Source organism: Pogona vitticeps, chromosome 6 (genome assembly GCF_051106095.1).
Source record: "Pogona vitticeps strain Pit_001003342236 chromosome 6, PviZW2.1, whole genome shotgun sequence".
NCBI lineage: Eukaryota > Metazoa > Chordata > Lepidosauria > Squamata > Agamidae > Pogona > Pogona vitticeps.
Window position 1 is genome coordinate 17127559 of NC_135788.1, and position 26941 is coordinate 17154499.

The window sequence follows — 26941 nt, forward strand, 5'->3', positions numbered from 1 at the left end:
ACTTTGCAATAGATTGGGAAGAACGTGAACCTGGCAAATATTGCTGTACATGGTGAGGTGTCCAGTCTTTTCCTATCATTAAACTGGACTTGCTGCTTCTTTGAGTTTCCCAGTCTGATGCAACTTGAGAAATTGATTCCTTTGTTTTCCTTCAGTGCACAGAAGATGAGGAATAAATATGCAAGTCGTACATATTCACTGAATGCGTTCATTCAAATTTATTAAATAGGGTGAAATTTGCAGGCATAGGGAGAAAACCTAACAAATTCAAAATTATACATTTTTTGTTTTGTTTTCTGCCAGTCTTTTTGGGTTGGCTTGATTTAGTTTGTTTGTCATGGGAACAGCAGACCTTTTAATTTCAGTGTGTCTAAAACAGGGATTAGCTTCTCTTTACAGTTTGCTTTTTAAAAACCGTTTTTTCTTTGTGGTCTCTGTGAATACACACTAATGGGTTAATCTGCGCCTACGCAGAGCAGCCTCAGAATTTTCTAGAGCTCAGGCACATGGTGCCGGGACCTCCCTCACACTCCCTATAACTACATTTACTCATTGTTGTGCAGCATGAACATATCTATGTTCATGTGTATTTTATAGAGAAATGCTGCTTGTACATGTCATAGAATGTGGGCACCCTCTTCTGGCCAAAATGGATACTGAAACATGATGGAGAGTTAGAAGTATTTGCAAGCTGCTGTAGTAAAAGTATTCCTAAAATATAATGAGATGTTACTGTCATATTATTTTATTCCATTTAGTTAATGCTTCTAGCAGAAGGTTCATATTTTTCATATTTTCTTGAAATGTACTAATCTGTGGATGTGAGCAAAAGGCATAATAAAAATAACTGAGAAAGGTGCACTGAAAATAACCTCTTAAGCAATGTATGAATATTTGTTCAATAAGTTCTTCATTTTATTGCATTTCTGTGCACTCTTCTTTGTCCCTCCCCCCTCTGTATAAGCTTGATGCTAGTAATATGACTAAAGGCTAAGTAATAAAGATACTAAAATGATTACAGAATAAATTAAGTAATAAAATAGTTGAAATCAATAAGCATTAAACATTAATGCTTCAAAAGGCCAGTTGGCCTTAATTCTTTTTCTAAAAGTAGCAAGAGTGGGAACTGATTGCAGCCTATGACCAGAGCACATTCTGCATTCTGGGAGCAAAAAAAGAGAGAACATTTTCTATGTTAAACAGAGCTCCACTGGTGGTTTTCTCAAGAAGACCTCTCCTTAACTTTCAGTCGGATAACAAACGAGACAGATAATTGCTTAGATAGCCCCGTCCCAAGTTGTTTACTAAGATTAATGTCAACACCTTAAATTGTGTCTAGGAAGCAGTTGGCAACCAGCACTTGTTGCGTGTAAATGCCACTCAAATACTACTTAGAACATGGGAAGATCTTGGAAGATGATCTATGGAAATCTGGGTTCAATTTACTTTTTGCTCGATAAAAAGACTGCTTGTTTTGACAATGTATTTATAGACAGCTTCAGGTTCTCCAAACATGTTTGTAGGCTCATTATAACCAAGATTAGCAGCAATAGTCACATGTAACATTAAACACAGGGGAGGGAGGAGTTCATGAGATTATTAAAATGTCTTTGTCATTACATCCACACTGGTTCTTATAACTAATTCCATTAACTAATAAATACTTCTGCTAGTTGTGATGGGTAGAAATATTGTCATGTCAATGAGCTGATTCCTTCTTCAGTCACAAGTTTAAAATCCCATTTTCTACACTGATATAGATCCACCACAATATTCTGTTCTGTTTGTCCACAAATGTGGAGTGACTTACTTACTGCCTATGGTAATATTCGTAATTAAGACCACTTGTCATGTTAAGGAAGTGTATGTTCTGTTCTTATACACTAAATTCTTAGTATCGGTTAAGCAAAATCGCAAATCTGTTAGATGGTGCCTGAATATAAAACCTTTCTTGAACCGAGAATAGTGAAAATAACAAGAAAAATATTAAATTAAGTGGAAGAAAAATAATGTAAAATTGTAGGAATTTCTGGATTGCTCAGTAATTTAGATATCTGGCTCTAGAGCCAGAGGTTGGGAGTTCGATTCCCCACTGTGCCTTCTTGACATGGGCTGAACTGCATGATCTATAAGGTCCCTTCCAGCTCTGCAGTCCTAAAGCTGTTATCATTATCATCATCATTATCATATCCTTGAGGTAATCTGGCTACTGTTTATCACTAGCGCTAGTAATTGCAATTGCAACTTGCATTATTTGAGCACGAATCCCAAAATAAAAGTATCTATTGAGAATTTATAAGCTGGAGTTTAAGGAAGTGTAATTCATTTGTGGAGGTGGGTGGGTAACTTAAATAGTTTCCCTCCCTTTTTGTTTTCATCATAATAACACTTTATGTTATAAAATCTGTGCTGGGTGAGCATTACAGGATATGCAGGGGCTCCAAGTTAATATTTGGATTTCCTGGCTTCTTGTTGTTTCAACAGAATGAACAATGCTGTATTGAAGCCGTTCAGTGTTCAGTGAAATGATTGTTCTGCATTAGATTTTTCTATTTTAATAGAAGATTATATTACACAATTTTATGCTTTCAAATAGAAAATTAGCAAAATCAAACATAAATGGAATTCTTTGCCTTGTGTGAGTATTTAAACTTTGAGAACTGAACTGGATCATTAGCTCTGCAATCATGCTTAATACCTTTGGCTCTGAATTTGGAGACTTAAGAAAATATTCAGTTTTTGCATGAACAGGATGCTATTCATGACTACTCTTGTTGAATTAATTCATGCAAATAGCTTCAGCTTCAAATGAGCATTCATGCTAAATCTCCACTTCTTTTATAATTTGGCTGTAGTGTAGGTTTAAAACATTTAATTCTTCTCTATGAAGTATAAACGTACTTTTTTATACATGTAGAATAACTAAAATACTTTTATGACTTTTGCATTTACTGTAATTTCATCATAAAAAACTTTTTAGTAAAGTGGAATTGAGTTTACCAAAATAAATTACAGTACTTATCCAGAATTTCATAGGGGAAACATTGTATTCCAAAATCAGATTTAGTTGAGATGTTAGCAATATACATAAAGTGCATTGTGAAATGCATATCAAGCTAAGCTGCCCTTTGAAATAAATTGGCATTTTGGTGAAACAGATTTGAAGATGGCATTTGGGAACTTTGTTTTAAATTTGCTTTAGTTTTCAACAGTTCAGCAAACTGTTAACAGTTTTGACAGATGTTTGCTTTAGGCTTTTAATTTTAATTTGGAATGTTATGCTAACACAATGGAAGAAAGATCATTAGTGTCTGTTGCAAGAGCTTTATTAAATACTTTGTTGTTGGCAACTTAAAGTTTTATATCGTACTTGGATGATGAATCCAGGGAGGTGAAATCTCTGATATTCTTTATCAGTCTCCTTTGAAATGGAAACTATATCTCTCATTGTAGTTTTGCAAGATTCTGTCCCAAGAAATGACTTCAAAGCTTCATTTTTCACAAGCAGTTTCAGCACGGGTTCACACAATATTGAAATGGGGATGAGTATGAACAAGAAGGTGGGACACGTAGGTGTTTCCTATGCTAAAATCTCATCACTTCAAATGATGCATGAAATTGTGTTACATTTGAGAATACCATTTGTCCCCCACATTTCTCCGTATGATGAACCCCACTGGGTTCAAGGAGTCCTGCTCTAATTACAGAGCTACACTACCCTTTTGGTCCTAAAATGGGAGAGCCCAGGAGAATTAAATGTGGCGATGGCTTAGGGAACCTGACTGGTCCTGATACCTCCCAACTCTCTAGTCTGACCCAGCTAAGCAGTTTTTTCAGGGAGTTCCAAAACATCTAAAAGATTAAATGTTTAAAACTCTTACGCAAACGCTGTAAAGTAGAACTGCCACCACATCCACAAAAACACAGAACCTTAGTAGCTAGTTAAAGCAAGACCTGGGTTTAAGTACCACAGACCTTAGCTAAAAATCCAAACAACTTGAATGGATACATTTTTATATTTAACTAAAGTTTCAAGAGATTTCAGAAAACATCAAAAGTATTTGGAGCAAACAGTAAGCATGTAAGACAGGAGCAAACATAATATGAAAATAAGAAATCTGTCTAGACCACCTAGTACTTATACATTAGCATAGTTGCAGCATGCACAGAATGCATCCCTTCCAGCATGGCATAACAGGACAGCAACTGAGCATAGTGTCTGCTAAGAGATAACTAAGCCAGCTACAGTAACTTCTGAATTTCTTTTTATACCTAATATATCAACTTCTGGACCTTTTGAGACGGTCTGCCAATCAGGCTTTAAGTTCCCTTGAGGGTACATGAAAACAAGAGCATTTCTGCCCCCTCTTCTCACATGACTGATGTCATTTTCCAATTAGCATAGTACTGTACCAGGGAACAAGCTGACCTGGCCTTCTAGTCTTTGCCCAAAAGATAAACTATAGGTGATTCCCATCCTTTTGCTGGCCAAATCTGCCCTCACCTTTCTCATAGCCAGCCATTCCCAGGCACCGAGAAGAGTCTGAATTTTCAAGAAAGGTCCACAACCCATTTCCCCCAAATTTCTCAGTTTAGAACAAAAGAAAAAATTAGTTCCTATTTACAAACAAGTCTGTGTTAACTTGCCGATTCCATTCAAATTGATATATTTTGAGGAAGTTAATTCCAAAACATGCAGTAGCCTAGTACAGTGGTTCTGAACCTTGGGACCCTGATGTTCTTGGACTCCCATAAGCCTTCATCACTAGCTCTGCTGGAGAAGATATCTGGAAGTTGTAGTCCAAGAACATCAGGAGAAACAAGATTGGGAGCCATTGGCCTAGCAGAATTATAAAATAAAATATGGTGTTTTATTTTGAGGCTACACAGTTAACTTGTGTGTTTGTGTGTGTTTCCTAGTTAACTGTGCAGCCTTATAATAAAACTCCCTACTTTATATATGCACATCCTGGGACCAACAGTATTATGAATCAGTTAATCATAGACGAGCCATTAGTTAAAATGCTTTAGGTATGAAAGACAGATAAGGTTTACCAGCTGAAGGCAAAATGAGCACAGCAGCTCATACCTCTCTATGATAAAATAGAAAAAGATTTAGCCAAGATGTCTTAATTTTTTTTCTTCTTCTTTATCAGAAACTGGGTTTTATTCCAGCCATTTTGATTTTGGATGCGGTAGCTCTGAACAATAATGTTGTATTACATCCAAGGAGGTCTCCAAAGCTGTTCAGCCAAGAAGTTATTATCCTTCCTGCAGTTCTTTTTGCTGTTTATTTTGTCTTGAGTGATTCGGTATAATAAATCTTGTTGTTTCTGTATCTCATTATGTGATGAAAGTATGCTAGCTTTCTGCATTGTATATGTTTTATAAGTTTTGGGTCTTTATTCATTCAAGTCCTTCTGTTGCCTAGGCCAGCCTTGGATTGTTTTAATACTCCCACTTCTGTGTCTGTTTTTCCACTCCTTTGCACACCCCATTTTGAAAAATCGTATTTTAGTATTCACCCTCTCAATCTGAGAATTTTTTTGTATTTTACAATAAATTCACATTTCAAATACTGTATCTCATAGTTGCCTGTATTGAAGTCCATAATTCCATACTATAAAGTGCAATCCAGAATGTGTAGCAATGTATTTAGCCAATTTTAAGGGCCGTTTAAAATATATTCTTCATCATAAGGAAGCTGTTCAAGGCCATATCTGTTGTGACCTCTGTCACATAGCTATGATCCCACTCTTCATTCGACCCAATTCCTATGTACTTTGCCAATTTGTCAGTATGTTCCAACATATTCATTTTGGCTCTTTAACTGCATTTCTTAGTTTACTTACATTTTACTGATTGCCATGAAGTTTATTTTCGTAGACATTTGTAGACTCTGTTCGTTATTTCATCGATTTTAAGGCTTTGCAAACCATTTGCAACCATATAGTTCAGGAGACTAAATCACAGTCTTGGGTAATCCAGTAGTTCTTAGACTGCAACTCCCAGAAACCCCAGAAACCCCAGCCAGCACAGCTGGTGTTGAAGGCTTCTTGGAACTGCAGTTCAAGAACTACCCAGGGTTGGAAACCAATGATCTAATTCATAGTATTGTTATCAACTGAATCTTTGGAATTGATACCTTTTCCATTGACAATGATACTATTTGTTGAATCAGAGGTGACTCTTTAAACATGTTCTCACAGTACATATTGCAGTGCCATGGTGAATGTATGCAACCTTATTTTTCTTTATTTATCTATGTTCTTAGTCATTTGATCATCAGCTTTCTCCTTAGTTGCTTCCCCCCCTTTTATTCTTGTTTTGGCAACACATGTTGCTAATCATACCAACAACTCTATCAGTCTGCCTGTTGGACATGGTCAAAAGCTGTCTTGAGGCAGCAGTACTTAGGCTCTTGAATTTGAAGCCTGGAAAAGCAACAATTTAAACTTTTAAAAGAAATAAATACATGCTGCCCAGAGAGGCTATAGACATTTTAGCAGGAGACTAAATCCTTCCTTTTTCATCACCATGGTACCAATATTTACAAACATGTAGTTTCGCAGTTAAAAGTGTTAGGTATTACATATATGATTGGGAAAGAGGCTATAACAGAACAGCTAACTAGAAAGCTTTGTTTTTAAAAATTCCTCCTTTAATATGCTGCTTAACCTTTTTAAAAAGATGGTGTTACTGGTAAGTACATTATATTACTTCATGTAATACGCTATATAAAGCCAGCCTTGTTAAACTTTACTATTAAAGAATTGCATTTTTGACTGCATTTTCTTTGATAGCTAGCACTGACATGATTAAATGGGATTCATTCAATTAACAGATTAATGGTGCACAATGGGCAGATGTTTATCATATATGGTAGTTTTATTGCTAATTTTCTCCAAAATATTGGCAACATATTCTGGCTATTCCTTCATAGATTGTTAGATTATGTTTGTGCTTACTTTCTTTGTAATTTCTTAATGTTACTAATGTTGGTGTTTCATACATTGAAAAAATGCTATGAGCATATTAATTACTGTCCAACAACCTTATGGGGTTACTTAAATGTTTGAATATAATAGAAATGAACAGATTGGTAAAAAGTAAAAACAGAAGATTTGGAACTTTGCATGTAATGAATAGTACTAACAAATTGCATAGCTTTATTGTTGGAATAGTAGTTATAGCCACAGTTTTGGCAGAATGTTGTTTTCCTTAATTTTATTTTTAAAAGTGTATTGTGTTAGTAATAATAATAACAACGCAACAAAAATGTGGAAGATGAAAACCAGGAACTTGCAAGAGTTCTCTGAGAACGCTCAAGTAGTTAAGATTTGCTGAAGTGAAAAGTGAAGCAATAGAACCTTCACAAAGATCTGTAGTTTTCATCTTGGTGTGAAACTGTATTTTTGAATATCTCCCAGTAGTTGACTTTTCTCTTATCCTACTGCTTAGTATATTGGATTTTTTTTCAGATGGGAAACATACGTAAATGAACTCTTTCCTCTGCTACATAGCAGTAATCTTGCTTTTCCTCGCCTGTGCCTTCCTCAAAAATAAAAAGGCAATGGTAGGAAGCAAATAAAGCTCTTTATGAATTAAGTGGCTAGCTGAAAGATTTAATTTGTGACTGTGGAGAAGTCCCCATTAATGTCATAGTGATGTTAAAATCTGTGTTGATTCTGGCACATTAATAGTATGTGGTTGTAGTTGTTTCTGCTCTTTTAAAAGAAACTGCATGGTTGATCTGAAAAAATATTTTAATAATGAAATTTTAGTATATTGAAAAGACTTTTCACTTCAAGTAATTCCAGTAGCTAGTACACCACAATGGTTAAGGATATCAGCTTTAGACTGCAAAGTCCCTTATTAAAATTTCAACTCATACAGGTTTCTCTCCATGTGTACGTGCATGTGTGTTTGCTTATTAACAATTATACCTCTTTCCTCTAAAATAATGCCTGAGGCAGCTTATAAACTTTCAAAAGTATAAAAACAGATAAAATTACCTTTAAGAAAAAAGAAAGAAAATCTTATAAACCAGGCCTACTATAAAAAATTAAAATTAAACAAATAACATTAAAATGAATTTAAACCAGCAAAAGATGCAATTTAAAAACAACATAACAGAGCAAGTTAGATATCATTCACCAACTTTAAAATATGTATTTTATTCCTTTCTTATAATCAGTCAAAGTGGAGCCAGATCATAACTCAGAAGAGATTATATTCCATGGTCTAGGAGCCACACAGGAGAAGGTGTACTTGTCAGATTGGCTTCTAAACCTTTTGGAATTTTTAAGAGGGCCTCTCCTGATGATCTTAATGTTCAAATAGGTGCATAACGAGATAAATGCCCCCTTAGATAGCCAAGCCAGTAATGTAAAGATGGTGGTGGTGATGGTGATGATGATGATGATGATAATGATAATCTTAAGACTGCAGAGCTGGAAGGGACCCTATGGATCATTGAGTCCAGCTCAGGGAGGCTCAGGGAGGAATCAAATTTGCAACCTCTGGTTCCTCAGCCAGATAGCTAAACCTCTGAGCTATCCAGCAATCCTGGCCTGTTAGTAGAATCAGGGTATGAACTTGTGAGAAGGCATGGGAGATACTTTGATAATGCCCAGCATTTATATAGCAATTTGTTAAGTATTTGTATTATACAAAGACCTGATGTTTTATATATTACTAGGAAAAACGGCAGTAGGTAGTTCCAGGAAAGTTCCCTTTAAAGTGTATTGTCTGCCTCTTTCAGATATAATGTATGTTGTCTAAAGAGAGATGTAGGATGGTATAGGTTATGCAACACAGGGTATATCATTTTGAATCAAAAGTAACCTTGAGCCAGTTATTATCTTTCAGCCGGACCTCCCAGACAGTTGTTGTCAGGATAAAATAAAGAGAGGAGTAGTAATGTATACTGCTTCCCCCCCCCCCAGTGGGATACAACTGTAGTGTATTTGGGAAAGTGGAGTACAAGTGTAGTATGTAAATAAAGGTGTCCAGAGGAGAAGAAGTTGCACCACTCCACATAACCACTAGATGTCACAAGTATTACAGGAGCCTGAGAGGTTACTAAGGGCCTGGTGGAAATTCAAGGTATCATCAGACTTAACATATTTCAGTGTTTCCACATGGTAGATGCCAGAAGAACCTGATACAGTGTGATATAGAAGCAAGGTACAACTGGAATAATGAAATTTCAAAAAATAAGCCTTTTTAAAGGGCTAGTTCTAACAGTCCTATTGGGCATTGTAAATGCCTCAGGTGCACTTGATACTCCTTTTACGTTCCTGGCTTTTGGTTGTGTTTTTATGGAAAGATGGATTGAACTTCAATTTAAGAATATTCGGTAATCCCTCTCAGGACATACTGTAACAGCTGGTATTTCTGTGTTGCAGCAAATCGATTCCATGCAGCAGTCAGTAGGACTTATAGCTAGATTCTAACACAAAATTACAAACCATTTTGAAACAAATTTAGCCAAAGCAAACATCACTGAAAAAATATAACCTAATTTACAAGTTTTGGGAAGAATTATCTTGTATCATTCCAACAAAATGTTAAGGCATTTAGTGGTGAAGATTTCGCCAGGTCCGTTATTTTTTTACTAATATACATAGAAATTCTAGAGGGAATAATTTCATACCATATTGCTCTTTAAAATTAGAAGTTCTGAAAGTTAACTTTGAGGAGTTTAACCACAATAAAGCAGAACAAGCAATAGCATCTACACTTGTGAATACTAAGTATTTTCAAGATTAATAGAACTTTGGTGTTTTAGCTTAAATACATGCAATTACTAATTTTGCAACCCATAGATTCATACCTATGGATAATATACTTTTGTTATAAAATTGCTGTCCTGTGGCACACACACACACACAAACTGACAATGCCATGAGAAATAAAAAAAAGTGGTTGGTTGGGATGACTAATTTGGTTCTGCAATAACTGTGACTATCTGTCCAAGTTCTAGAATTTATTTCTTGGCTTTGATATGGGCATGTTACACCAAGACAGCCGATGTTTTGTAAAACTTGTACAATGTGTCCTTGGCCTGAAAAGTCTTTTTAAAACATGTGATCTGTTAACTTGCATGTAGATACTTTGCCTTCCTTTGTTTCAAAGAATAATTGTGTATAATAGCCACATAATAATGTATTATAGCCACAGTCCACTGCAGAGTAAGGCACATATAGGTCAAGCTACCAGACTGCCTGAAGCCATATGCCTATTGCTTCTTGAACAATCTGATATTCAGACTTTCACAGAAGTTCTCAATGGAACATTTTAACTTCTGATTTCTTTCATATAACCATGTCATTTATATAGTCTCGTCTACCAATTTTAGAAACTTGGAAAAGACAGTTCAGGTGCAGAAATGAACTATTTTGGAAGGTTGATAATCTTGTGCTGGAATATATTTGAAAACAAGCTTCAGGCCATAATGGCTGAAATTAGAGATGAGGGTATTCATATTTGTATACAAATATCTCCACAAAGGTGTCATTAATAAGAGTCCAGCCCCATGGGGCCGGACAGTCCACTCACTGATCTGCCATGAACCGTGTGATTCTACCAATGGCTACGCAGCACGCAATCTGCTCACCACTCCTGGCAGGAGGTGGGAGGACAAGCCTCGCTGGAAGGTCAAAGAGTGGTGAGTGAATTGCGCGCTGCGGAGCCATTGGTAGAATCACGCTGTCCACATTGGATCGGTGAGTGGACCGTCTGGGCCCATGGGGCTGAACCCTTGTTAATGCCACCTGTGCAGGGATATTCATATAAGAATACGAATACAGTGGTGCCTCGCATTGCGATGTTAATTCGTTTTGCAAAAATCGCTGTTGAACAAAAACGTCTTAATGCGAAATAAAAAAAGCCCATAGAAATGCATTAAAACCTGATTAATGCATTTCTATGGGCTTAAAACTCACAGTTCAGTGAAGATCCTCCATAGCGTGGCCATTTTCGGTGACTGTAGAGCGAGGAATCCGTCCCAGAAAACAGCAGGCGGCCATTTTGAAACTGCTGATCAGCTGTTTTAAAATCATCGCTTTGCGATGCTTGGTTCCCAAAGCGGGGAACCGATCATCGCGAAGCGAAATTCCCCCATAGGGAACATCGCAAAGCGATCGCTTTTGCAGTCGCAAAAAATGTGGCGCAAATTGATTTCATCGCTAAACGGAGCGCTCGCTAAGCAAGGCACCACTGTACTCCCATCTCTAGCTGAAATCTTGTTGCTTTCATAGCAAGTCATGCTAGAGTATGCCATTAGAACAGTGGGAGTTTATTGAATCATTTTCTCTGCTAAAGTAAGTCATAAGTAGAGTAGCCCTATTTGAATAATTGGGACATATGGGGAAATTTACTCACCAAATCCCCACTTATTTAGTGGACCTACTCTATTGTGACTTACTGCATTAAGCAACAGGATTTCAGCCAATGTGTATGAATTACTATCTGATAGCATGAAAATGTGTGGAAATATGTCCTCTTATCAGGATTATTGGAGATGACACATCATGGTAGTGTCTAGATAAGGAACTTTATATATTTGTCAGAACTTCAAATAATTATTATAACATAAAAATATATTAGAATTAGAGATAGGGTTATTCGTATGTGTATAATGAGCGTCCAACCCCCTGGGGCCAGACTGTCCACTCACCTTCCGCTGTTTCTGCGAGCTCTGCACTCCTTTCCTATCACTCCAGAGCTTGCAGTCTGCAAGCCATTCTTTGACCTTGCAGCGAGGCTCGTCCTCCTGCCAGGAGTGGCTTGCAGACCACAATCTCCAGAGTGATAGGAAGGGAGCACGGAGCTTGCAGCAACAGCAGAAGGTGAGTGGACGGGTCTGGCCCCAGGGGGCTGGACCCTCAGTATGTCCACCTGTGCGAGGGTATTCGTATATGAATACCGCCATCTCTAATTAGAATATAACAAAGGGGGAAAAACGACTGTCACACTAATTTTATTACGTTTCTCAGAGTTAAATGAAGGCTCATTCTTTTAATGTGTGTTGGAAACTCTTGCTTTTGGTTAATATTTGATGTTAACTGTTTATAGGAGGCTGACAGCATGAGCTGTTTAGCCTGCAGTTTAGAGCTCTGCAGGGATGGACTGGTGCTTTCTTAAACATGTCAGATGACATATTTGCTGGAATCCACCAGCCCAGGGGTCCCCAAACTTTTTCACCCCGTGGACCAGCTGGGGAAGGCAGGGCGCCCCGCTGTGCTCATGCGCATGCATGAACAAGCACACAATCTCTCACACACAAATGAGCATGCACTCGTGCGCATGTGCAAACAGTGGCACTTGTGGACATGCGTGTGCTCATGCGCATGTGCAAGCGGTAGCACGGTGCTTGTCTGGGTGCACTGGTGCACATGTGCAAATGGCAGTGCGGCGCTTGCATGGACATGCTGGAATGTGCGCGCATGTGCAAATCAGCTGTGCGGGGCTGAGTGCGTGCGGGTGGTGGGAGGTCTGACTCCATGGCCCGGTCTGGCTCAGGCCACGGACTGGCACCGGGCTGCGGGCCGGGGATTGGGGACCTCTGTACCAGCCCACTCTCTGAGGATTCCTACCTGAGCCTGGCCCCTATCAAGAGGCTTCTGCTTTTATAGTGGGGGCAGGATTGCTCTGGTTTGGATCAGTTCCAATTGATGTGATTGCTGGAACTAATCCAAAACAAGCCTTCCCTTTTCAGTTTGCCAATATCATGAAGTGGCTTAATAAGTGAGCCACTTTAGGATATTGGCAAATTAATCAGTTCCCCTGCTGCCTTTAATTTTATTTGCTTATTATTCATATATTTGAAGGAGCATTATGCTCCACAGTGTATTGAAAATGTCACACTGGCTGAACCCTGTTGTTTTATTATCCAGGTGGAAGGCAAATGGTGTAACATTCTTGCTTCCAGCTGACAGTTAAATGCCAGAGTCTTATTGGTACAAATTATGCAGCAGAATTCTGGTGACATCATCAGCTATAGTCATAGCCATTTCAGGAAATTAGACATTTCCCATCCCGTGTGCCTGGCTCCAGGGATCCTTAGAAATCCCCTTCAATCTAGGAAGTCTTTGGAAGTCACAGAACAGGATAGGGGATGATTAAAGCCTGAAAATGGTTACTGTTGGCTCCTGATGTCTTCCTAGGTCAAATGGGATCCCTAGTGCTGGTAATTTGGTTGGAAACCTTTTAATTTCCCAAAACAGCTGTGGCATGACTATGACTGGTGATGTTGCTAAAGCACAACCGAGGCTGATGATGTTACCACAGCAGAATTGAGGTGAACAAGAGTTGCTGCTGCAGTTCTCAGGGTGCATGCACCCACTAGCTTAGCACATGTACTCAAGAATCCCAGTGAGGACTCTTAAAATTACTGCTAGAAGTGAGTGACTATGACACTGCTTGCCTTCTGCCTACATAAGAAGGCAACAAGATGTCAGACCTACGAACCTGTGCGGCTGTGAGTGAATGCTCAGTTTGTAAAAAAATAAACCTGCAAACTTCTGTAATAGAGATGGGCACTTACTGTGGTTCGGCCATCTGCACGGCTTAGAGGATCTGGCCCAGAGTGTTGTATGGGCACTCTGAATTCTGTGCCCCACCTCCTCCCACAGGCATCCACTCAGAGAAGGTGGGTGGGGGAGGGAAGCCTATGGTGCTGTTTTCTCTTAGGTTGCTTCTTGATGGACATTAATGTGCCAGTGGTAGTGTGTAGCAGTTCCATCTTTTCCTTCATAATATATTTTCTGCAGTAAAAAGAGGAAAAGTTGGGAAAAGGGCAACGGAGACAAATCCAAGGCAGTATCATTTGGGCACTCTGGAGAATTCTATAAATAAGTCAATTCTATAATAAAAATCTCATTTAAAAGCACCCTTATGTGCATGCATGAACAAGCACATGCTCAGGCATTCTGTGTGAATTCCAGTCTTATTTTCCTTCAGTCCTCCTCTGTCATAAATGGTAAGCAGCTTTTGAAACTGTATGGAGTTTCAAAAGCAATACAGTTCTGGATTTGGATGTTGCCTACCTAATCAAAATTTAGCTACTTTAAGCAGGATAGAATGTCAGACTACAACCTGAGACCTGGGTTCAAATCCCTGGTTAGTCATGGAAACTTATTGGGGGATGGCAATGGTAAACCATTCTTTAAACATCTCATATACCTCATATATATTCAGTATATAGAAGCAGCAAATAATTGAGGAATTGTAGGTTTTAAAATGTTTTATGATAAGTTACAGTAACTTACAATTTTAATATTTTTTAATTTGTATGAACATCTCATATACCTTGCAAACATCTTGAACATCTCATATACCTTGGAAACCATGTTAGTATAATAACAGCAAATAATAACAGCATATAATAAGAGCAAATAATTGAGGAATGGTATGTTTTAAAATGATTTATGATAAGTTACAGTAACTTTCAATTTTAATGATTTTTTAAAATTTGTATTTTTTTTCTTTCCAGGGTAGCTTTGAAATTTGCTAAATCTTTGCAGAGAACGTGGCTGCAAGTAGTTGAACTGAAACTCTACCATCTTCTGACTGAAGTGCTGTTCTAGTGTGTATCCTTGTTGTAGTCAGCAGACTAAACCATGCCAGCTTTATCAACTGGATCTGGAGGAGACACAGGTAGACAAGCCTGGCACTCCTAATTTTCTTCATTTTGGCTTTTATTGACTGTGTGTAGTTATCTACATGCTATCCCAACCCTTCTCTAGCTGCACAAAAAAAACTTGTACAGTGGTGCCTCACTTAGCGATTGCTCCGTTTAGCGACGAAATTGCTTAGCGACGCTGTTTTTGGGATCGTAAAAGCGATCGATTTGCGATGTTCTCTATGGGGTATTTTCGCTTTGCGATGATCGCAGGGAACCGATCATCGCAAAGCCCCCATTTTCACACAGCTGATCGGCGGTTTCAAAATGGCCGCCGGGAAAAAAACATGGCTGCCCGCTGTGTTTAGGAATGGATTCCTCGCTTTAGAGGCACTGAAAATGGCGGCGCTATGGAGGATCTTCGCTCAACTGTGAGTTTTAAGCCCATAGGAACACATTGAAGGGGTTTCAGTGCGTTTCTATGGGCTTTTTAATATTGCATAGCGATGTTTTCGTTCTGCAGCGATTTTTGTGGAATGAATTAACGTCGCTAAGCGAGGCACCAATGTATGTGACTCATTCTGGTGTTATAGATATGGATACTGAATGAGGATAGGAGGCACATTCACAATATTGAAAGCAACTATGTGCTGGTAGATATTATCAGTACCTTCACATTAATTTGGATCTATACCCAAATTAAACCTGCCTTTCCTAATCCAGTACTTCCTGTACAAGGGTGAAAGTGAGATTTTATGTAGATATCTCTGCTGTATTGCGTTATGTATGCTTTTAACTTACTGAAGAGAATACACCAAGCTTTCTGCTACAAATAAAAGTAAAATATGTGCAATTACCTAGCTTAAATTTAAAGAAAAGAGACATATATGTTAGATGCTGTTACCTGCAGTAGCTAATACACAGAATTGTAGTACAGTAATGCAAATGAGTTTAAAGCCAGGGAATTCCACCTTTATATTTTCTGCAGGAATGTTGTGAAGGGTGTGCTCAGTCATGGTATGCTCAGCCTTAAAAATATGGTAGCAAATGTGTCTACATAGTAACTTTATATCTGATTCTGCTGGTGCAGGGGAGTGTTACATTTTTGAAACTGTAGTTATAGAAAATAAACATGCTTTTTAATCTTCTGGATAGAAGCTGAAAAATGTGTTCAGTTTCCTGTTGTGTTACAGTACTGTGGCAATTCATGCAGTTTTTGGATTTCCTTCCAAATAATGCTTGTTCACGTTCAGAGTTCTTAGGATCAAAAAACATAGGTAGCATCCTAAGATCTTGAGAAGTGAATATTCAGTCTGGTTTAGCACTGGTTATTGGACTCATTATCTGAGAGTTACCCACATTTTCTCAACATATGGCAAAAAAGAATGTTTCTTTGGCACGTTTGATCAGTAATGCACAATGCACTAACTAGTTATAACTTCTTTCCTTGCTAAGTTTTAGACAACAAGCTTGAAGAGCTTTAAGCCAGGTCTATGAATCTGAGTGAATTCGCCCCCCCTTTTCTTGGAATGTCTTACAAAGTTTAGCTTAGTATTCCAAAGCTTCTGTTGACTTGACAGATCATGCCAGGATACTAACACACTTTTAAAAATTGTGATTTTTCCTGTATATACCTATAACATATTATATTCATGTATGTCTAAAGCAAGGTTCACTTTACAGGATTGTATCAGTGCAATATCTGCTGAATCTGTTATTGTTAAAGGTGGGGCATTGTGTAGTCACATTCAGTGTGCAAAGTGATTTACCATGCTATCAACTAACCTAGACAGGACACAAGAACATACAGGTAGCAGATGTCATATCAATAATTGCCAAGTTGGGAGAACCTTCATCACTGACTGGTAGTGTTTATTGTATTGCAAAGTGGTAGACATTTGAATGTAGATGTTATTGTTGCTGGATATTTAATTTTGTACAACAAGTGTTGTCTGATCCTTCAAAGAACTATAAGATATATTATTTATTTATTTATTTATTTATATTCACTTGTGAAAAATAAAAGCCCATTAGAACTACTAACGAACAGTACTGATAGTTCTGTCTTTTTCAAAGTGCGAAACTTAAAAGGCTGGTGTGTTTTGTTTTATTAATGCAGTAAAATTTTACAGTGTTTTTCTGGGCTTAGGTATATGTTCTTTAGTGTTTATTATCCTTTAGTTAATGTAAAACTTGAAGTCTTAGCATGGTATAATGGTTCAAAATGTAAGGAAATAAATTATTTAAGAAATGGAGGTATATGACATCCATTTGTCATAATATTCATTGGAAACCCTTTGTGACATGATTAGTATTTTCTTATAATATGTAAAAGTCATGGAACGCAGTGTCCATATTTTTTTATCATTTAGCTACACTTTATTGCTTCTACAGACTTGTTCTAATAATGAAGCTATGAAGGATATGACAAGAATGGTGATATTAAATTTCTCTAGACTAATAGTAAATTTTTCCACTCTGATGTCAAGAATGTTGAGCATCTGGATTCTGAGTGCTTTACCACGTGAGCAGTTTCTCCAAGTTCTTAGCTATTTATTCTTCTAGGAACTACCTATCTTGTGTAGAAAATGATAGTAACGGAAACTGTTCTCTGGAATTGGAAAAAGTTTTTGGTGGTTCATTTTCCAGTACTTGTAAGAATTACTTTATTATACTTTTGCAGGTCTTTTAAAAATAAAATTACTGTTAAGTCTGTATATTCAAGATTTAAGAAAATTCAGGAAAGCAGTACCATGGATGTACTGTAGACATTGTTTGCAAATCTGTAGTTTAGTAATTGGTACTAGCTTTTTTTTATCCTTAGGGGTCTTGTGAAACCACTTCCATGAGCAACATACCGGTCTGTCATCTTGGAGCAATGCATTCCTCCTTTTCAGAAGTCTTCCAAAGGCAGTTAGATCAAGCATTGTTAGGAATGTTGGAATGATCTAAAACTAAATCTTGGTTCTAAACGAGGAACAGAGAAATTCTGTAATATGACACTAGTTCTGTCACTTAGATTTTGATTGATGATTGAAGCAAGGTACAGTATAGAAAATATTTAACAATCTTGATATCATCAAGTTTTATGTTCTCTGATTCTCTGATGCCCTTTTAATGTTTAGCTGAATCCTGCTTCTGTGATTTTTTTTCTTTAACTTCATCAGCCTTTTTAACTTTCTTTAATAATTTCAAGTTATTTATATGTTGTCGTTTTTTTGGCCATTTTTGGAATGTAAACTTTATTATGTTGATGGTGTTTCCATGCAGTCCGATACTGTTTTCTCAGATTTTGCATTATATTTGCTAACTGCTTGTGCTACATCTCGCCTTGCTACTAGAGGCACCGTTTAATCTCAGTTTGTCATTTCTATAATAAACACTTAATAATTATTTGTTTGAATTCTTTCTATTCTGTCTGGTCTACTGTAGTTAGCCAGCAATCCTGAATGATAGGTGCTATCTCATTGAGAATGTTGCAGCTGCTATGTGACATAACTTTGTGTTGATGTATACTCTGGTGGGTTGAAGATTCCAAAGGTACTGTTGCCTGCATGCCTAAAATGAAAGTAGGTGCTTGCATCTGTGAAATATCCTTTCAGATTCTGAGTATATATAATGGCACCTGGTCTTTTAAACTACCAGTGAAAATGCAGTGGATTAGAATTTTGGGACATCCTGAGATTAACAGAAATCAAGTATTGTTTTTGGTTTGAATATTGCTCCCAGAGTAAAAGAGATCCTTAGAACCAGGAGTGGGGATAGGAAATTTTAAGTTACTTAAAAGAAAACTTAATGGTGATGATGTCATCAGCATTTGCAGAGTGGGGTTGCACCAACTGGATTACAGGCAGTGGATTGTAATCCATAAAATTACACTGAAATAAAAGTACAAGACCAAATAAAAGAAGTAGTCATGTGATCTGTTTATAGAATTTACAGCAATTTGCTTCTAGAAGTTATGCCATTTGTTTAAGTGCACAACAGGGTGCCAGCCAATGTTTGTTAGGCTTGTGCTGCAATTCTTTGGGGGAGGGTTTGTTGTTATTGTTTTATTTTGTTGGTGGTGATACAGACTAACATGACTACCTGTCTGAAAATTGAGTAAGAAGCTTCTCTGATTGCATTTAGCATGTTGAATCATCAGAAGCTTCTTCTCTAGGTTACGTTCACCATTCATGTGTTAGAGTAATGAAGTCCAACAGGCCTCATGTCTGCTGTATATTAATTATTGGTGCACTCTAGAACATTCCCCAACATCTTCTGTACACAGTGTTTCTGGAGGAGATATCAGTGTGAAAAAGGTACTCCTGTGACACAAACTTTGAAAACCATTTGTTGGATATGTACTGAACTATTTCAGTTTGCTTCTAGGCAGAGTGGATAAAAATGTTTTTAAAAATTGATTTAAATTTAACAGATGAGATTTTTTTATTATTTAAATTAAAAAATTAAAATTTTATATTTTGTTTTAAATAACTATTTAAATCAATTTCAATTATTTTTTTAAAAAATTGATTTTTACCCACCCTCCTTCTAAGTGAGGGCAATGCATGTATAAAACTGAAAAAAAAATTCCCATCTTATCTCCACAAAGTTGGTCAAGTTCAGTGTTAGCCAAGCGAAAACTAAAGATCTTGTCTATGTCAGGTTTATTCTTTTTGTTGTGTGTTTTTTCCACTGGTTGGGAGTAAAGGCATCAGCCCAAAACTTCTTACACATTTATGCAAGTGGAACACAAATGGCATAACTGTTAGAGGCAGTTTGCCTGAAGTTAAAAAATTTCCATAGGTATTGCCAGTTGCATATTGAATTGAATTCAGATGCAAATGATAAGGTCTATAATGATTTCTTGACACTATTTCCTCAAAAGGTTGCACCATAAACAAGAGGATTTTGACCACTAGATCAAAATGAAAGTGTCTGAGAGATCAGTTAAGAAATAGAAATGTGTAAATTCATTGCTGTGAGGAAATTATTGTAACCAGTGGTATTCATACTAGAAGTCCTCAACGGATGGTAGTTTTAAAAGTACTGCAGCTAATTTATTTTTAATTTTATGTTCCAGTTTTTGAGAGCATAAATCCTTGTTTTCATGAAGGGAATATGCAATTATTGCAAAAAATTGAGTGAAGTATTTATTTATTTATTTACATTTTCTGAGTACGCAGTTATTGCAAAAAGTTGAGCGAAGGGATTAATTTTTACATTTTTAAAAAACAAATTGAAAAGAGATTGTTGTTCTTTTGACCTCTTAGTTTTTCCTAGTACTGTCTTCTGTTGAGTACTTATTATTTCATACAGAAAAGTGGATGGCACAGCCATTTGACATGCTGGTACTTTGTATGATTTAATTGCTTTTTATAACTATGGAATATTGCAATGATTTGAATGTTGTCCTGTTTTTATATTCATTAAATACTATAAAAAAAAGAGTACCTTTAAAATAAAATAAGATTCGTAATATGAACATTGCTTCCCTAAAACCTGTCAGAAATGATGTCTGGAAGGAGTGGCCTTCACCCTAGCATACTTCAATAAGCAATGCCAGGAAAAAAAGGGAAAACATTAAATCAGTTCCCTAAGGTGCTTTGTTTTATTTTAGAACAGGCATTTGATGCCTTGAAAGATTGTGTAACAATGTTGAATTAAATATGGAAGCTATATTTTTAAGGAGATAATCATTGCATTGACAGATTAGCAAGGAACTGAGCATAATATGCTTTAATAAGAAATTATGATGAAAAGTTGTTCTTACAATGAGTAATACTTTTTCATATCATGAACATTTTTATTCAGAAAAATTCACACTGATTATTAAAAGAATTTATCTTTTACAAAGTGTGCTGCAGGTTCCTTCAATAGAATAGAAACAATGGAAGAGTTACATACAGTGGATTATGGTTTATCAATTTTTGCTGCTGTGAGCCATAAAAAGGAAAAGTTTTTGTTCTCTTAATTCCTCAAAATCTCAGTGGAAAGATTAAACACGTGCTACAAATTGATATGTGCTCATGCCAGGTTACCTTCTCAGGGGAGGCTGCTCTAAGTCATGTTATTATGTTTCTTGAATAGCAGAGTGATGGATAGCAGTGATGGATAGCTTTATAGTGCACGCTACTGTAACAGCAGTGTGCTTCTGTCTGCCCCCCAGGAAACTGCTGTGATATGTGCCACAAGTAACTGGGCTCAGTCATTGCTTTAATCCTGCGGAGAAGCTTGGATAAATCTTATGTGTGTACCCTCTAACCAAATGTAACTTAAACACTTGAGGATTGCCTGTTGAGTAGTTAGCAATGAAGTTTTATTCTTCTGCGCATCTGTTACACCCACAATATTTTACAAAAGCAATGTATTGGTGAGAAGTATGTAGAGAAACCGCAAACTCTTTTTAATGGACCACCCTATCCATTTTCTGTTCTTTTAAGGATGTTTTTCCTATTCATGACTCATTTCATTCTAACATCAAGGGAAATGGAATAACGATTAAGCAAAAGAATGTATGTGTTTCTGGGTTTTGTCCCATTCCTGAAAGTGTTATGAATTCTTGGTACCATGTTAAGTAAATAGATTGCTATAGAAGCTTTAGCAACTGTTAATAATGTAAAAAATGTCATGCTAATAACTTTAAAAAAAATACATTTCTTCCTGACTCTTTAACGTTCTGTTGACTACTTCAAGTGCACTACTGGTTTAATATAAAAATGGTGCAGCAGCAGGTTACATAGGAGGGTTAAATGAAATTAATGAGATCACCCTTAGCTTTCATTTTGTGTTTTATTTTCATTTTATAGGTTTGTATGAGCTGCTGGCTTCATTGCCAGCCCAGCTGCAGCCACATGTGGATAGTCAGGAAGACCTGACCTTCCTCTGGGATATGTTTGGTGAAAAAAGCCTTCATTCGCTGGTAAAGGTAAACCACACTTAAATGCTCTTTTTTTAAAAAAAGGACTTATGGAAAAACATTTTCCCAGCTTCTAGTAAACCAGGAATCAGACAGTTACTCAGTGAAAACAAAACTGCCTTGTTTAAACTCTGTGCTTCTGTGAGGGATGGAAGTTGTTAAAAGGATTCTACCAAAAATACAGAGATGATTTCATTTAATAGTGATGTTTTGGCAGTATACACTAATGTAACAAACACATGATGTTTGCCCTTGTTTAGAATGAGGTAGCACGAAATAGTAGCAGGAAATCTTAGACTCCTTCATGGTCAACATTCAAGACCTGGAATTTAGCTTAAATAAACAAATGTTCACAGCAAAAATTAGACAGGATATATTTTTGAGGTAAAATATGGCAACAGTTCAGTACCCACATTAATTTAAAATAATTTCCTTTAACAAAGTCAACTGAAATTCTAGTAAGACTCTTTAATTGGCTTGCCTCCATTGAAAATTGTGTTGAGCATATAAATATATTGCAGTTGATCATGAATAAAATAAACTAGGGAAAGTAATTCATGGATGTGTCCAACAAGAAATAGTAAATATTTATGAATTTAGTACTCTCCAAATTGCAAATTGCTGTACAATTTTTGTGTCTGTCACTGTATTCATACCACAATTGTGCCATGATTTTATTGTTGGAGAGAACGAAAGAGAGGCTTTGCACTTCGAAGACAGAAGTGTTCTTTCCCCAGAGGAAGGGAGAGGAGGAGCAAAATGATTCTTATTGGGCCTTGCGGAAATCCCTCCTACCAGGAATAGGCAACAGAGACCCTCCAGATGTTTTTGAGCTGCAGCTGTCATGAGACATACCTGCCATAGCCGGAGATGAGGAATTATGGGACTTGCAATTCGAAGACATTGCCATATACCAAAGTGACTATGTTCCTGCCAGGACTGTGCTCATAGTCATTTGAAAAATCATGCAAAAACAATGTTGTTTTAGAATGTATATGGCTTATAAATCATTATTCAAATTTGCATCCTTGGACTACATCTGGACATGTAGCTGCTTGAGGCAGTCTTCAGTTATGGAATGTCTAGAAGAATCTTTCTCTAAGTCTGCCTGGTTACATGCCTCAAACTGTTCTATTTGATGAGATGTGCCAGGTAGTGAGAGTTCTCGTTACTCAAGCTGTGCAATGTTTGTGATGTGAGCTGGCACAGAAGCTAGTTGGAAATTTCAGCATGTACAGAAGTTGTGACCAAAGCATCATGCTGTGAGTATGTTACATTGATACAGAACAGAATGAATGAAGCAAGGGCCAAAAACCCAAGGCTCATTTCACACAAGATGGAGATATTTGTATGGGATGAATTATTTGATCTAGTGTAGAACACAGGCTAAATGGAATTTCAAATAACTGTGAGATTCAGACCTTGAGTTATTTCATCTGTCCCCTCTCTTTAGCTGGCCAAGTGACTTCAGCAGGACAGATTGCTTGCATGCATTATCCTGTTCAACAGAGACAGTTCATCACCATTTAGCCAATTCTGCATGTGTTGAATGTGGGTCTACCTTCGAAATCTATATGGAAATTTCTGTTTGTCCAGAATACACCTGATATTTTGGGATCAAATGAATAGGAAACAGCACTTTGGTTGTTCGCCGTTGTTATTTAGTCATGTCCGACTCTTCGTGACCCCATGGACCAGAGCACGCCAGGCCCTCCTATCTTCCACTGCCTCCCATAGTTGTGTCAAATTCATGTTGGTTGCTTCGATGACACTGTCCAACCATCTTATCGTCTGTCGTCCCCGTCTCCTCTTGCCTTCACACTTTCCTAATATCAGGGTCTTTTCCAGGGAGTCTTCTCTTCTCATGAGATGGCCAAAGTATTGGAGCCTCAGCTTCAGGATCTGTCCTTCCAGTGAGCACTCAAGTTTGATTTCCTTTAGAATGGATAGGTTTGTTCTCCTTGCAGTCCAGGGGACTCTCAAGAACCTCCTCCAGCACCACAATTCATAGGCATCAATTCTTCAGCAGTCAGCTTTCTTTATGGTCCAGCTCTCACTTCCATACATCACTACAGAAAAAACCATAGCTTTGACTATTCATACTTTTGTTGGCAAGGTGATGTCTCTGCTTTGGTTGTTAAACAGCCCTATTTACTACCTTTCACTTTTGAGCACAAATTTAAACAAAGTTGTGAAGTTGTATCTTGCTTAGGAGGAGGGATAGACACTGTCTTGGGGCAGATGTGTAAAACTGGACTGAATTGGGGTGATGGTGTGATTCTGGGGCAACTATAGAGGAGAACAAAGAGCTTGTCACCCTGGGACAGAGCAGTACATTTGTTTGTTTTTATCCTGCCTTTTTCTCTCTAAAAGGACACAAAGTGGCTTACATTATTAAAAGGGCAGCATTTAACAGCTGAAAACAATAGCTATGTAAATATTAAAAAAGAATTAGAACAATTATACTAAGAACAGTACATAAAATAAATAAAAACACATTTAAAAGTAACAGAGCACAACAATACAATTTCCACCTACAAAAGCATCATTTTCTGTTTCATTTCTGAGGTTAAGAAATTTTAAAACCTTAGTTATTCAAACAGGAAAGGGGAGGGTGAAACTATACAGAATATCAATAGAGTAAGCTGCTTGGCACCAAAGGGCAAGGTGAAATCACCAATAAATGTCAATATCTTCTCTGGACACTCCAGACACTAAGGAGCGTTTAAACCAAAGTCATTGTGAAGTGTTTATGACCCCACAGCCACATCACAAGCTATCTCATGGAGCTGCAGAAACAAAATGCTGGAGTTCTGTCATTGTGTAGATTAGTCTTTGTGTTGTGGAATATTCTTTTCCTGCCTTTGTTCACAATTTAGTTTCCTAAACTCTATGTTATTTGGTTTGAGTGTGTATGTGACTGTGGAAGGATGCTTGTCATATGAGCTTTGAGTTGGATAGGTCACAATAGTTAAGGTACTAGGAATGATCTTTCCCCGCTCCTAGCCACTTTTTCCTTCTGTTCTTGTTGTGGTGGTGCAAATACTACTCTGGCTTGCCTTTGTGCTACAAGATGCCTATAAAGTCGGCCTTCCTCTGTACAACAGCCTTTTTTGGAGGTGAGTGCACCCTGAGTAAGTACACATCCCAATAATGCAGTCAGTATTTAAAGTCTAAGGTGTCCCCAGACATGATATTGTTGTGTAACCATTATCCCAACCATGATGTATAGCTATTTAGTTTTTCCCATTTATGATCAGAGACACACCAATTATGTTACAAACTCAGACAAGGGGTGGAGAATGTCTCCTAAAGGGTACAGAGAAGATCAGCTGTGATCTGTGTGCCTTTGTTCAGCCACAGTTTGGGCCCAATGGCTTTGGAACATACTTGCATGGGATACAGTTACAGTATATCACAGAAGTGAGTACACTCCCTCACATTTCATAAATATTTCAGTATATCTTGTATAATGTGCTATCCCTTCAAAATAACACAACACAGCCATTAATGTCTAAACATTAATGTCAACAAAAGTGAGTACAACCCTAAGTGACAAGGTCCAAATTGGGCCCAAGTAGCTGTTTTCCTTCCCTGGTGTCATGAGACCCGTTAGTGTCACAAGTCTCAGGTGTGAAGGGGGAGCAGGTGTTATTGCTCTCTCTGTCTCAGACTGGTCACTGGAAGTTCCACATGGCACCTCATGGTAACCAACTATCTGAGGATTTGAAAAAACAAATTGTTGCTCTACATAAAAATGGCCTACGCTATAAGAAGATTGCCAAAACCCTGAAACTGAGCTGTAGCACAGTGGCCAAGACCATACAGGAGTTTAGCAGGGCAGGTTCCACTCAGAACAGGCCTCGCCATGGTCGACCAAAGAAGTTGAGTGCCTGTGCTCAGCTTCATATCCAGAAGTTGGCTTTAGGAAAGGTGATGGACTGGCGAAACATGTCTCCAGACCTAAACCTTATTGAGCATCTGTGGGGCATCCTGAAATGGAAGGTGGAGGTGCACAAGGTCTGTAACGTCCACCAGCTCTGTGATGTCATCATGGAGGAGTGGAAGAGGACTCCAGTGACAGCCTATGAAACTCTGGTGAACTCTATGCCCAGGAGGGTTAAGGCAGTCCTGGAAAATACTGTGTTTCCCGAAAATAAGACAGGGTCTTATATTACTTTTTGCTCCAAATATGCATTAGGGCTTATTTTCAGGGGATGTCTTATTTTTTCAAGTACAACAATCTACATTTATTCAAATACAGTCCTATCATCTTCTTGTGGTTGCTGCACAATGCTGGAGGGTGAGGTTTCATTTAACTAGGGCTTATTTTGGGGGTAGGGCTTATATTACAAGCATCCTGAAAAATCATACTAGGGCTTATTTTCAGGTTAGGGCTTATTTTCGGGAAAACAAGATAATGGTGGCCACACAAAATATTGGCATTGTTTGGACATTGTTACTTAAGGGTGTACTCACTTTTGTTACCAGCGGTTTAGACATTAATGGCTGTGTGTTGCATTATTTTGAGGGGACAGCACATTTACATTGTTATACAAGCTGTATACTCACTGCTTTACATTGTAGCCAAGTGTCATTTGTTCAGTGTTGTCGCATGAAAAGATATACTAAAATATTTATGAAATGTGAGGGGGTATACTCATTTCTGTGATATACTGTGCATCATTTACAAATCTACTTAAAACCATCTTCAGATGCCCTTCCATGAGTGTGGTGCTGTATGGAATGAGATAACAAGATATGTTATTTCTCTATAGCAGTTCTGTGTTTGGAGTCCTCAACTTAGAAAAGCACACTTGGCACTAAATATTCTGCAACACTCAGGTCTTTTCATTTTTATATCTCTGTACTTGGTGATATTTAGTCACTCCTCTCTCTTGCTCTTTTTCAGCAGCTGCTGCCTTATTTGTAGTTCAGTGTTCTTCTATTCTTATTTTTAAGACTCCCTGAGATGTCTAGTTAAACTAAAAAGCAGGACATCAAATAATTATAAATCCATAAATCCACACAGACTGTTTGTCATTTGTACCACAAACTGTGATTCTAAATCCCCAAATGTTTCAGACCTAAATATATCTTTGACTGTCTCTATTGTGTATCCTTTGTGATCTGAGTGATGTGCATCCTTTTAATGATTATTGTATTAGTGCCAAGTCAAGGGTATAGTCAGGCTGTTGACATATGAGTTGGTCCTCTTTTTTGGTATTTTTAGTGAGAAAAGCTTTCACTGTTCTGGTTCACATATGGATTGTACTTTGTATTCTCTGTAGAATAGAGAACTGGCAATTGGAAGGTCTGAAATTTTTTCTTTGTGGTCTCTGCGAATTCACACAAATGGGTTGTTCTGCGCCTGTGCTGAACATCTTGGAAGATTCTAGAGCTTAAAG

The 26941-nt window shown here is 37.5% G+C and overlaps 1 protein-coding gene across 5 annotated transcripts in view; it reads left to right on the plus strand.

Annotated features, from left to right (window-relative positions):
- Positions 1–26941, plus strand: part of MPP7 (MAGUK p55 scaffold protein 7) — a 105425-nt gene that overhangs the window by 23794 nt on the left and 54690 nt on the right. For 3 of the 5 annotated variants that reach the window (XM_073003016.2, XM_073003017.2, XM_073003018.2), the window contains exons 2-3: positions 14501–14664; positions 21424–21542. In XM_073003016.2, the coding sequence (XP_072859117.1) occupies positions 14628–14664; positions 21424–21542 (156 nt within the window). In that variant the 5' untranslated portion in view covers positions 14501–14627. Of the gene's footprint in view, positions 1–14500; positions 14665–17453; positions 17673–21423; positions 21543–26941 lie in introns of all 5 variants that reach the window. The other 2 variants (XM_078378613.1, XM_078378614.1) reach the window with 1 other exon arrangement.